Source organism: Sciurus carolinensis, chromosome 8 (genome assembly GCF_902686445.1).
Source record: "Sciurus carolinensis chromosome 8, mSciCar1.2, whole genome shotgun sequence".
Classification (NCBI taxonomy): Eukaryota; Metazoa; Chordata; class Mammalia; order Rodentia; family Sciuridae; genus Sciurus; species Sciurus carolinensis.
The window spans coordinates 93,722,790-93,736,844 of record NC_062220.1 but is presented as its reverse complement, the minus strand read 5'-3'; the positions used below and the strand labels follow the sequence as shown (position 1 = coordinate 93,736,844).

The following is a 14,055-nucleotide window of genomic DNA, read 5'->3' as shown; positions in this document are numbered from 1 at the left end:
CTTCCTTTTCTCTACTTCCTGTCAACATATACTTGTTTCTTCATAAAATTTAAAAGTTCAGTTTCTTTGATAAATTAAATGTTTCATCTTCTTGCCAACTGTCCAAACTACTGATACTTCAGATATTTTGTCAGGCTGACTCAGTAATTTAGAATGATTCTAGAAAAATGGTTTTAAATGTCTCTTTGGATAAGAAATTGCAGTGTGTAAACAGTTGTGTATTTAATTAATATCAAGATATCCAATTTATAATATTGGATATATATATTTTGTACTCTCCATTGTATAATGCATTTCAAATTTGTGCATTTTATTTGTCTGTAAAGTTTAGTCCAATACGGTAAATATTTATCAAGGTCCCAGCAATGTTAATACATTTTCTTCTTTTGTGATCAGCATGAGCTCAAAGGATTTACAGTAATAGAAACAATCTACAGGTGAGGAAGCTGAGGCTGAGAAGTAACTTCTGTAGTTTAGAAAGATCAGAATTAGAATTTTGATATTCTTCAGTAAAAGGGGTGTAAGCTCTCGGTATACTTACCATTCAATTGTTCATAGCCTGTTTTTGTATCTTGCTTTTATTTGATTAGTTGTGGGTAGTTAGGACAGTTGCTCTCCTCTTGTGGTATTCTAATACTTTGTCGGATGTACCAATAATGTTTTTGGTAATTTTTTTCCCTCTCTCTCTGAACTAGGCTTTAACTAAAGTTCATAGTTTAAATTTATTATTTTAAATTTAGGAAAAATCTTTCCATCTTTATTTTTGTACTCTATTTAATTTTGACAGTAATCCCTAAAGGAAGTCCTATGAGCATCATTTTGTAGATTAAAAAAACCAAGGTTCAGAGTAGTTAATTTACTCACCCAAGGCCACAAATTTGATAAACAACAGGTCCTTCCTGAGGTTTTGATCTTCCAGGTCTTAATTCCACCTTTTTGGTAGCACTTTGATGGGTTGCAAGGTCAAGGATGGATGTGACCACTGCCCGTATCAAAGGTTTGAGAAGTGAGTTTGAAAATGTTACTGAGTTAAAATAGGTTAAGATAGTAATTGATGTTGATTCCAACATTAATAGCTTCTCTTGCTAATGTTTTATTTCTAATTGATATTATAAATCGGCTTAAAACCAACCACAAGAACCCTGCTATCCTTTATTGCATCATAAAGTATAAAGATTAATATGATTAGTATGTCATTTCATTGCTAAATAACCCACAATGGAAGCATGTGAATTCAGAATTAACTTCCTCAGCAGACCCTTTTGTGTGTGAATTTATTTCTTTGCATCTGCCTTTAAAACCACCATCTTTGGTATAAAACCTTATATATATGAATTTCAGTTAATAGTCCAAGACTTGATTTGATATAATAATAGGCCAGTTTTGCAAATGGTTTATAAATTCAGAAAATGAATCAAAATTCCTAAAGCAGATGCTTAAAAACATGTGGAATTAATAAATCAGTTTGGGGGATTTAGCATTCACTAGTTCTATGCCATTTTCTAAAGTTTTCTTAGCTCTTTCTAGGTCTCCCTACATCAACTGCTTCTTTAGTACTATGCTGTTTGTGTACTGTTTTTCTTACAGTAAACATACTGTAAGAAATAAATGCATAAGATATAAACAAATATATACTGTGTATACCATAAATATTAGAATTTTCCCTTGAGTGAAGAACAAGGAAGTAAGAAAAAAGAGGAGAGGATTTGAAAGTTGGTTTTGAGGATCACTTTATATCTTGAATTTTGGATAGGACCATTATTTTTATTTCTATTAAAATCCAAATCAAAGCTTCCAGTAGAATTTGTGGGAAAAAAAAAATCTTCTCATTTATTGTGGCTGGTGGTTTTATTTATAAGTAATGAAAATGGAACTTTTTTTTTGTTATTTCTTTTTTTTTTTCACAAGGAAATGATTGCATTTCTTTACATTATTAGATAAAAGCTAAATACATTACACTTTCAACAAACTGTTTTATAATTTAAAATTTAAAGGTCATACATTGTTTTTGAGCAGGCAGATCATTGCCGTAGAGTTGAAGTGTAGGTCAGGTTTCATTTTTAAATGCCTTTGCTCAGATCTTTTCCTGATAATTGGAGAAATAAGTCTCTGAGGGCCAGTTTCACCTTGTCGCTAGGAATCCCAGGTTGGGTTCAGAGTTCAGTGATATCACAGGGAATCAGAAGCTTCCTTCTCTTTGGCACAACTGATGGTGTCAAAAATCTGCCCTCCAATTATTCATGTATTTATTTGCAGATAATAGAGATGTTAAAAGAGTACCTTTTCTGCAAAGGAAATGCATTATATTCTATATTGTGGATATTGTACATGGCAAATAAAAACAGCATTATATTTTGGCCTAAATTAGTCACACACACCCAACTGCAGGCTTTCTTAAGCACATACTGTTACCTTTACGTTCTCTTCACCAAGTAAGAAACATTTCTGCTTTTTAAAATTAGTTTTGACTGATAAAAAAGCCTTAGCACTGGTTTCTCTATAAATGACATTTGGTAGTTGATTCTTTTTTGATTCTTCTTTTAATTTTATATTTGACAAAGGTAATCTTGTTCCATGACACACCTAAGGCTTCCTGTATTAAAGCATCAATGAAGTGATGTCCAACTGCAGCGAGATCTGTAGTTCAACTCCTTTCTCTGACCAACTCTCATCAAATGCACTGCTTTTTTAGTTATCCCAAATTTCAGAAAGGGATGTAAAACTACACCTTCTGAAGTGAATCTTTCTGTATAACTGCTGGCTTTTATTTAAACAGTGATGAAGGAAATCTCTGTCTGATCTTTTAACATATGTGATTACCTAGAATGTTAAAATTTCGCTATTTAAGAATAATTGTATCTTAAAAATTAGAAAGCAAAATAAAATGCTTTTAAATAAACTGAAGAGTTTCAGTTAGTCTGAGACTGGTAAAGGGATGAAATCATATTTCTGGCTGTTCATTGTTGAAGTAAAGCTTAACAAACATTTCCGAGTGTATTAGTGTGGACACCCAGCTAGATTCAGAGTCTAGCTGAATTATAGTGAGTGTGATGGACTCATTGAGAGCTTGAACCCATGTCTCTGTGCTGCCAATTAATACTCCAGAAAAAAAGTTTAAGGATGTAGTATCAACCAAGAGTCCCCATACAATTTTAATGATAATAGATTCATTTAGCTTTTTTCCCTCTAATGTGTAAAAGCAATTATTTTTTCCAGAATTAGATAAAAATGGTCCTTAGAGAAAGTAAATACCTGATAATTGTCTCAAAGTCTTTTTTCTAATTAGTAACCTAAAATTAATTCTGTACCTAATTAGTAAATCTGAGTGTATAGAGTACCATATACAATTATTACAACTTTTCTGAAGTCTGAAATTATACCAAAATGTAGAGGAAGAAGTTACTATTGAGACTCCTGGGGATTATGAAAGCTAGGTTTAAGAGATATTGAAGTAGATAATTCTAATAATGGAAGAAAATTCAAGGAAATCTGAAAACTCACATTGAATTTAATTGAGTTCCTTGTTCAAAGCTGTTGCAGTAACATTAGATAAGGCAGACAGTGAACAACACATGTTTTGAGAATACATATTCTATCTGGTGTTAGGGACTGAAGGCTTTAAGATCACTCCACACTCATCACATTTGAGTCATTAATCTTTATTTTTGGAAATATGAACAAGACCAAATATATTGCAAAATCCTTTTCAGGGACAAAAGTATTTAGAAATGATAAAAGATAGATAATTCTTTCTGCCCTTTTAGTTTACACGGGAATAATAAAGCTTGTTATAGTTCACATTTAAGAACATTCGTGAAAGAATTATTCTCAATATGAACTTTTCTATCCCCTACGTTATCTGCTGTTATCTCTAGAACATTTTAACCACTGGAAAATCCATTCACTTTTTGATTTTATAAACATGCTTCTTGAAGGAAGGCTCACTTATATTGTTCTGTCCCATAGTTTGGGTTTGAAATTTTCATCTGCATTTGATTTACCCTGAAGGTGACTAACCCTGCCGGGGACATGGTGCCACCTTTCAGTTCCAGTTAGCAGTGCATTTCTCTGTCTGCTACAAGGAATAGTAAGGTCCATTAGGTCTGAGATCATGTGTTCTTTATCTTTAAACTACCCAACATGTAGCACAGAATATGATGAAGTAATTCTCATTAAGTAGTTGTTGATGAATTATTGCAAAAACGTTTTCATGAACTGTAAAGCACTTTAAAAATAGAAAATATTTTAAATCACAATTGTTTAGTAGAAAGAGGCATAGCTTTTGCCCTTGAGAATTTAAAAAATCTTGTTGGTACTTACAATCTTAGAATTATTGATGGTCTGGGTGTTAGGAGATGTTTATGATTTATTTCAAACAAAGAGAAATTTTCTCCTTCTTGAAAATCAGTCTTCAAAAAATTAAGTACTAGTCTGCATGAACAAATGGCTGGAGTCAACAACTTTTTGGTGAAATGTTAGCCATGTGTGAAAAAAAGTTCTCCACCAGCTCTTAATGGCACATTATAGAAGCAACCTCAGGGGGCCTGTATGTTATTTGTGTACATGCTCTAAGTAGGTGTTGTTCTCTATTGTGGCCAGGTTGTTTATTTGTCTTGCTTATTTTCTTCCCTGTTTACCAGTTTCTATAAAAGGATATTAGTTATTTTCTTTTGCTGCTCTACAGTGAATGCACATGAACTAAAGATAAACATTTCTGAGACACTTAGGTACCCTTAAAGGTTATTATCACAGAACCCATCTTATGACTCCTTAGTGTTATCCACAGAGCAGAGCCATCCATCTGGTTGGGATTGTGCAGAGCTTCCATCTTAAGGGAGGTGAAGAGCTGGTTTGCAGTTTTGCAAGTTTAGCTCACATTAAGAAAACTTGAAAAAAAGCATCTTTTGTAGTGAGAAAATAAATTATTCAGGTGTTAATCATTTAAAGGGAACTGTGAATGCACTTTGATTAAATGAAAAGTTAACACTTGGCAAAATATTCTTTCACCCTGTGTTCTAGTTGTTTATTTCTTAATTTGAAGGAGGAGGACATTCCTCAATTCATGACTACCTTCCCTTTAAGAATATTTTATATGTGTTTTCCTGCAAAGATTAACTTAGGTTCTAATTTTGATGCTGATGAAATATACCTCTTTTGGTAGGTGTCCTTTGTTCTAATTCATTTGCTGACCAGCTGTGACTTGGTCCTTACACCCTTTGTGCCTCAGTGGGTCCATCTGTCAGAGGAAGGCATGGACTCACTGCTCTCTCAGGTTCCTTTCAGCTCTGACAGGGATTTTCCATTTCAAGTATCTTTTAATTAGTGTGTCATTTATTTTTTGCTTCACAACCTGATGTATTTTCCCTTGGAGGCATGGTACATATGATTTAATGACTCGTTCTACATTAATATTAGTTTTATAAGAATTATAGATACTGCCAGGTATAGTGGCACGTGCCTGTCATCCCAGTGACACAGGACTCTGAGGCAGAAGGATTGCAAAGTTTAAGACCCATAGCAACTTAGAGAGACCCTGTCTCAAAAATAAAATATAAAAAGACTGGGGATGCAGCTCTGTGGTAAAGCATCCCTAGATTCAACCCCCAGTACAAAAAAAATACATAAATACTTTGGCATAGACACTTAATACCTAAGACCGCAATTCTTATTAGAAAGAGTTCTATAAATAACTTTGTATGGAAGATAACAAAAATGGACTAATTTGATTCTAATTTAGTCAAGTGGAAAGAGGGAGAGGAGTAAACATAATCTGAAGGCTTTATAATGTGTTTATGCCATGTAATTAATATAGTATTGAACATGAGGCTATTATTGGTCATTTAATTTTTCATCTATTATGGTATATATACATGCTAATAGTATTAACAAAATCTGTTGCCAAGTTAGAGTGAGTTCGCGGTTTTGCTCGTATTCCCCATTCTCCACCAATGCCGGAATTGTACATAGCTCTCCCACATAGGTAGTACCCCCTTCCCCAGTTGAGTTGTAGTGTTTCACTATTCCCTGAAATGATTCAAACCCCAGTTCATGTCTACCCTTGCCTGCAAGGCTCCCAAATCTAATTGTGTCTATCTTGGCCATGATCCATTCCTTCTGTGAACTTGTCTAGCACTGGAAATCCTTCTCATGATATTGAGAGACATCATGATATTCTTGGGTGCTATGAAAAGTGCAAGAACTTTCTGATTTTACTTCCTTGAGCTCGGAAATGAGATTGTTTTGTACCCATTCTTTTCTTTCCAGATAACCAAGCTGAAAATAGATAGCAATCCCTTTGCCAAAGGATTCCGGGACTCCTCCAGGCTCACTGACATTGAGAGGTAATGAGAATTCTCTGTTTACTTTTTTGTCCAGATAAGATAAAGAGAAGAGTGAGTTTGTAAGAACACATGCCTTTCGACGCCAAGGAACCGTAACCTTATGCATATAGTCTCCAATTCTTTGCACCCTTTCCTTCCAGTTGTAAACCCTGCAGATATGCAGCTCTTAAGTCTTGACAGCTGCTGTAACTGAATCTATCATATGCTCAGTTTGAGTGAAGGGGATCCTTTGGTTGGGACACTAATTTCACTGTAAAAAATAGGACTTTGTTGTTATCAAAGTCTTGGTCCTCTTGATGGTATTAAGTTTCATGTCTTGATGAGTGGCAGTCCGCAGCAATGAAAACTTGATAGCCTTTTCCCTCCTGAAGTGGAAGGTATTTGCTAACACCAAAAGCGTGAGGGTAATTTGGAAGTTTGAAATAAGGAAATACAATTTAAATCAAGGTTATGTAATTTTACTTATAAACTGCTTATCTTCAACAGAAGAAGCATCAGGTCTCAGGACCTGTATGAAGACAAACAATAGTCATGTACCTATAACTTAGCTCACTTCTTCTCAATTAAAATGGTTCATGCAGCTTGAGACCATCTAGGTCTTGGGTAATGCCTATATGGAGCCCATAGTTTGCCCAATATGAATGTCTAAAAATGTATTTCCCAAAGAGACTTCTAACCATATCAGTTATTTTTATTTCTTTAACACACTGTCTCTCTATATTTAATTTTTTATGTGACTGATGTCTCTATTGATAAGTTGAGTACCTTAGCTCCCAGCCCTTTGGTTTACTTGTGTCTCCACATCTTTGTATGATTTCCTCATCACCTGCTATACATTTCTGCCATACTATTTGTTAGCTACCACATAGCCACATCTGACCTCAGCACTTCTGCCCAACCTGTCTTGGCAATTCACATTAAGGGATAATGATGTCTGATTCTCCTTACACCTTCCCAGGTGGCAGAGCATGGGGAGGTGGTTTGAATGGGGAGAAAAGATACAGAGACTGTGTTTGGAGGCAGAGGATCAAGCAGGACTGGCTGAACATTGGGTGCAAACTGTGGGATTTGAGTTAAAAAGAAAGATTAATTAGTTGGAGAGTTTGACAAGTGGTTGGGGATAGTAGGTCAGGGTAGGAAATTCAGGCTTGTGGTTGCAAATCCATTGCAAAATACAGAAAGAAGGCAAGTAGGTAAGTCTCCAGTTAGGTGAATAAGTCAGTACGAATGTGGTGACCAGTCTGGGTAAGAAAGGAGTTTACTTACAAGGCCTTCTTTATTTAGGCATGACTTTTCCAGTTTCTCCTTCTGAGGGTCAGAAGCTCTGATGCAGATGAGTTTGTGCAGCTGGAATGATTTTAAGTGAACTTTTCCTCAGTTTTATTTGGGTTTCAAGTATGAATGTAAACAATGACTCAGTGGGGCAGTAGTGATATGTTTTCACTGTGTAGGGGTCATATCTCCTGTCTCAGATCAGGGGGTAAGCATGATACATTGGGAGAAAACAGTCATGAGGTAGAGGTGCAGCTCTGCCTTTTCCTGGGAGAATGATCCTGAAGAAGTCACTGAACCTGGGTCTGTTTCCACATCTAGAGAATGGATACAATAACCCTGTTCACTTTGAAGGTTTTTTTGAGCATCAAGTAATATGACATTTATGGAAGCACTTTATAAATACAAAAATGCAAAATAATTGCAAGTCTCTGATCATATTAGACAAGCATTGACTCTCACAGCTTGTCCACCTCCTAAGTCTACTTTTAATGGTCTCAATGAACTTCTCTTAGAGTAAAAATAGCCTTGCAGTCACACATGTGCTCATGAGATAGGAGTACCCAGTCTTGACTGCCCTTTAGAGCAACAGATTTGATAATGCATGTGGCCACATTTTCCACTTATTGAATAAGCATCCTGATGTGGGAGCACTCACGTGTACGTGAAGCTAAGTAGTTTTCGATGGTCTGAGGGCCAAGAGAGCACTCTTACGTGACTAGCTGAAAGTTTGCAAGATGACCTAAGTAGTGTGAAATTGGCCAAGGTTTTGGATTTCATTTCCAGGTAGTTAAGTTTGAATTTTTCCTAAACAGCCTTTGGGGATGGGACAAATCAGATCAATTGATCTTTAGAGACCTAAAGAAATTAAATTAGTCTGGAGTCAGTTACTGCACTAAACCATCTAGTAATTGAATTGCTTCTTGTAACTGATTGAAAACAGCCCTATCTGTAACAATATTGGGAGCTTTTCTTCATAAGAGATCTGAGAGAAAAACACATCTTTTTATGACATGATGACAGATATTGCACTTTTCTAACCTAATTGAATATGATGTTATGAATATGTGACCTTAATGATTTCAAGTTTCCTGTTCCAGATTTATAACTCACTGTGTGGGACAACCTAACAAAAATGCCTTTCAGATCTAATCTGTTTGTCTATACCTTGAAACTCAGTATTTTTCCTTTTGTAACTGCACTAGCTTTGGGTACTTTTAAAGGCATTAGCATTTTTCTAGCTTTAATTTTACTGCTTTCTGTTTGAATAGTGGAATGTCTCACTTCATGTACACTGTTACTTTTCAGGACAGCATCTTCCTCACTTGTAAAAGAAAACCAATTTCATTATCAAAAGTAGAAAGTATATCTACTATGGCCAGCTAAGAAGCAGTCTAAAAAGCCCAAAGGGATATCTTAATATAATACAATTTCTAGTTATTTAGATCAGGAAAAGAATTGCCTGCTGGTTCCATATGATAAATAGACGGTCGGCCAGTTGGCATTTCCTTTTTTTCTTTAGGCAAGGGGCACTTTGTAGTACACAAAGCCATGTTGTTACTCCTGAGAAAGGAAAAATAGCTGGGAATGTTTTTGTTAAAAAATAATTTCTTCAGAAATCAGTTTCTTTTATTAATTTTTTCCCTTTACCAAAAGAGTTCATGCTCATTGCAGAAAACAGTGACAAGGAAGAAAAAGCATAAAAATAATGAAATCCCATTCACTAAGAAATAACCATTGACAAACTCTGTTATCTATTCATTCTTTCAAGTGTTGTTCTATGCATGTACAGAACATTTACTTTTATAAAGTTTGTCATACTGCACGTACTATTTTAAATCATTTTTTGCCTATCTACCTAATGATCTATGTCTGTACCACAATTTTTAATGGCTGCCTAATTTTTCATTATGTACCACAATTTATTTGACTAATCCAATGTGTTGTCTATTTAAGTTCCTTATTTTTTGCCATTACAAGTATGTCAGGACAAAAATGTTTTTCTTTATACATATTCTTAATTATTACCCACATAATTTTTGTGGGTAAGACAAATACCTGCAAATAAAAATGCTGAGTCAAGACTTATACTTTATTTTCTTTTTATTGTAGTGCTATTTTTAATATTAACAATTGGGGGTAAGGGGGCTGGAGTTGTAGCTCAGTGGTAGAATGCTCGCCTACCATGTGTGAGGCACTGGATTTAATTCTTAGCACCACATATAAATAAATAAAGGTCCATTGACAACTAAAATACACTTTTTTAAATAATTGGGAGGAAGAACTTAAATGTTCAATAGTATAATAATGGTTTAATAAGCTGTATAATCATGGAATTTTTAAAAATAGTGGTAAAATATACATAACACAAAACTTACCATTAAACAGTTTTTTAACTGTGTCATTTCACAACATTAATTACATTCACGATGTCGTGCTACCATCACCTCTATCCATTTCCAGAATATTTTCATTATTACAAATAGATACTCGATACAAGAGTGGAGCATATTGCTACAGGAACATTTTTTAAAAGTCAACAAGCAAACAACACAAAATTTTTTAAAGGGTAGCAATGTAAATTAGAAAAAGTAGAATTCAAGGTGAACAGCACAAAATAGGACAGAAGTCGATATACATTTGTGAATTTGGAACAAATTGAGAACACTGTTAAAAAAGTATTCCCTTATTACTAGAGATGTCAAACATTTTTTTCATATAATAATAAGGGAACATCTCTAGTAATAAGAGAAATGCAAATCAAAACTTCCCTAAGATTCCATCTCACCCCAATTAGAATGGTGATTATTGAGAATACAAGCAACAATAGGTGTTGGCGAGGATGTGGGGAAAAAGGTACACTCGTACATTGCTGGTGGGATTGTGAATTAGTGTAGCCACTCTGGAAAGCAGTGTGGAGATTCCTTAGAAAACTTGGAGTGGAACCACCATTTGATCCAGCTATCCCACTCCTTGGCCTATACCCAAAGGACTTAAAATCAGCATACTTCAGTGATGCTGCCACATCAATGTTTGTAGCTGCTCAATTCACAATAGCCAGATTGTGGAACCAACCTAGATGCCCTTCAATTGATGAATGGATAAAGAAACTGTGGTATATAGATATAAATGGAATATTACTCAGCCATAAAGAAGAATAAAATTATGGCATTTGCAGGCAAATGGATGAAGTTGGAGAATATCATGCTAAGTGAGATAAACCAGTCCCAAAAAACCAAAGGATGAATGATCTCGCTGAAAAGCGGATGATGATAACATAATGGGGGGGTGGAAGGGAGGGAAGAATGAAGGAAGGATGAACTATATAGAGGAAAAAGAGGGGTGGGAGGGGTGGGGGGGAAGGAAAAAATAACAGAATGAATAAAACAACAACAAAAAAGAACTATTACCTCCAAAAAACACTGCACCCAGATGGATTTATGGACCAGATTGGTAAACTCTTCAGGTAAATGATTACTTCTTTGCTATTTAAAATAATCCAAAAAAGAAAAAGAAAAAGGAGGAAAATATTTCATTTTATTTGAACAAACTAGCAGAGACCTGACAACCAAAACTGATAGAGAAGGAAAAACAAAGTCATATCTCTGTTATGAAGATTGACACAAAAAGTCTTAAATGTGAACAACATAGAAATATCCTGAGATTACTTTAAGACATAAACAGCCCTCTCTTAATTTTATTTGCCTTTCCCAGTTTTCTACTCCTTCTCAGAGTAAAACTTCTTAGGAAGTTATGTGTATTTCCTTCTCAGCCCCTTGCTTTCCTTTCTTGCTGCTCTGCCTTTTAGACTTGCACTGCTAGTATTCCCCAGCCCATCTTTTCCAGATCACCAGCGACATTGCCATTGCTAAACCCAGTGGCCAGGCCCATTCCAGTCCTCATCTTACTAGCCTGTGAGCAGCATTTAGAACAGTTGTTCATTCTCTCCCTATTCCCTCCCTTGGCTTCTCTCGCTTCTGGTTTTTACTTCAACTCCATTGGCTATTTCTCTCCACCCACCTTGCTGGTTCCTCCTCGTCACCTCCATCTCTGAATAGTGATATGTTCTAAGTTTTGGTCCTTGCACTTTTCTTCTTATTCTGTATCCATTCCCTGGGTGGTCCGATCTAATTTTGTGCCTTTAAATGCCATCGTTTGCTGACAACTATCAAATTAAAATTTTCTTGTTCAGTCTTCTCCAGATTGAAATACCTAACTGGCTATTTACTTTTACTTTTTCCTTTCCCCCAAGAGCACCTCAGATTTTACACACCTAAAATGGAGTGCCCCACCACATCCTGCCCTTCCCTTACTGCTCCCATCTCAGCTGTGACAACTGAGACCTTCCCATTGTTCTGGCCAAAACACTTAGGAGTCGCCCTTAACTCCTGTTTTTTATTATTGCCCACATTTGAACAGTTGTTGAATCTTGTCAACTTATCATTCAAAATACGTCCAGAGGAGTCCTACTAGTTACCACATTCACTGCTCCACCTGATCTAGCCACAGTCATCTCTTTCCTGATTATTATGTTAGTTTTCTAATTGGTCTCTGCCTCCACTCTTAACTGCCTTTAAGTCTGTTGTTGGTAATGCAATCTGAAATGACCATGTCAAAGAAAGGAAGTGGATCACATCACTCATACTCAGAGTTCTCCAGTTACTTACCTACTCATTTAGAGTGAACTCCAGAGGCCCTATGGATCTGCCCCACCTCATCCAGCTCTCCTGCCTTCTCTGTCTTCCTTCAGTGGGTCAGCCACACTGGCCTCTTATCTGATGGTCTTTATTTTTTAATAGAAAAATTGAACCTATCTTCAAGTATTGTAGTAACTGATTTTTTTTTTTTGTTTTCTTTGAACTGTTTCTGCTTTCTGTATAATAGAGAATATTTGCTTTGTCTTTTAATTTTTAATTTCTTTTCTAGTTTTTTGTTTTATTTATCAAGCTTATCTTTTTTTTTTTTTGGTGCCAGGGATTGAACCCAGGGGTACTTAACCACTGAGCTACATCCTCAGCCCTTTTAATTTTTTATTTTGAGACAATGTCTTGCTATGTTGCTCAGGGCCTTGCTAAGTTGCTGAGACTGGCTTTGAACTTGTGATCCTCCTGCCTCAGCCTCCTAAACTGCTAGGATTACAGGCATGCCTTACCATGCTCAGCTAAGCTTTATCCTTATATTATAATAACAATAAGAGCAAACACTCCGTATTTGCTATGTGTCAGGCAGTGAGCTATATACTTCATGTGTTTTATTTCAGTTACTCTTGAGAACAGTCACATAACAAAGAAACTATTATCATCCCTCTTTTATAGATGATAAACTTGCAGCTTAGAGAGATTATTACTTTGTCCATATTCACATGATTTATGCAAAAATCATGTGAACCCAGTTCAGTTTGTCAGAAACCAACGTCCTTTCTCTAATGTTCATTATATTTTTTTCAAATAATTATTAACATTCTTAAATTCTAAAAGAACTTTAAAACTTTAGAAGAACATAATCATAAAGTTGATATTCCTTTTTTGCCAAGAATGAATTTATACATTTATACATTTTCTTGTCTGATAAAATGGGAACTATAAATACTGTCTCTCAACCAATAATTTGTTTAAATAATCTCAAACTTAAAATGCAGACTGTTATACATGTATCTTTTTTATGTCTATTGCAAGTTTTTCCTTAATGTTAATAGAAGGATTGCAACACATTAATCACAATCATTTAAATTTAACGCAAGCAACTCATTTTGTTGCTTACTGCTCATTTCTTCTATATTCTCTTCAGTTATTGGAATTGTATTCTGACTTCATTCTCAGTTGCTAGTAAACATTGAGTAATTGGTTGAGGAAGGTCATGCTGGTCCTCATGGGTTCTTGCCTATTGGAGAAGTTCTGTTGTTAAGTATGAATCTGACTAGTCTTTCCTTAGAACTTGTTAATTCTTCCTTCTAGGTTTGGCATCTGCGTTTTACATATTATAGAATGAAAGTTAATGCTAAACTCACTGTTTTTCCTTTGCAGGAAACTTACCTGTTTCCTGTCTGTATACAATATTTCTAGAATGTTTTCTTTATCCTCAAAGTGCATAAATCGTATCAATACCTGTCCTGTTGTAGATTTTTTTCATTAGTGTTTAAAAATGATTTAAACTTTCGCTTTAACAACTCAAGTTCTAATTGAGCGTAGGAAGATTTTCTTCCTGTTTTTTTCTTTCTCCTCCTTTTCTTCCTTCTCTTTTTCCTAGCTTCCAATTGGTCTGCTGTACTCAGATCTTCTAAAACTCCTATCATGCAACATATGTTGCATCTCCTGAATCTATTTCCTATTTTTCTTATATATTTAACTTTTTACTCTGAATTTTAGGATAATTTCTTGTATCAGCTTTCCAATTCATTGATTCTCTTTTTTGCAGCATCCTATATTCTGTTTACTGTCCTACT

The 14,055-nt window shown here is 35.1% G+C and overlaps 1 protein-coding gene across 1 annotated transcript in view; it reads left to right on the top strand.

Moving 5' to 3' along the window:
• The window catches only part of Tbx20 (T-box transcription factor 20), a 48,217-nt gene that overhangs the window by 13,832 nt on the left and 20,330 nt on the right, over nucleotides 1-14,055 (top strand). Inside the window, exon 6 of the mRNA XM_047562336.1 lies at nucleotides 6,265-6,341. Within this exon, the coding sequence (XP_047418292.1) occupies nucleotides 6,265-6,341 (77 nt within the window). The remainder of the gene's footprint in view (nucleotides 1-6,264; nucleotides 6,342-14,055) is intronic.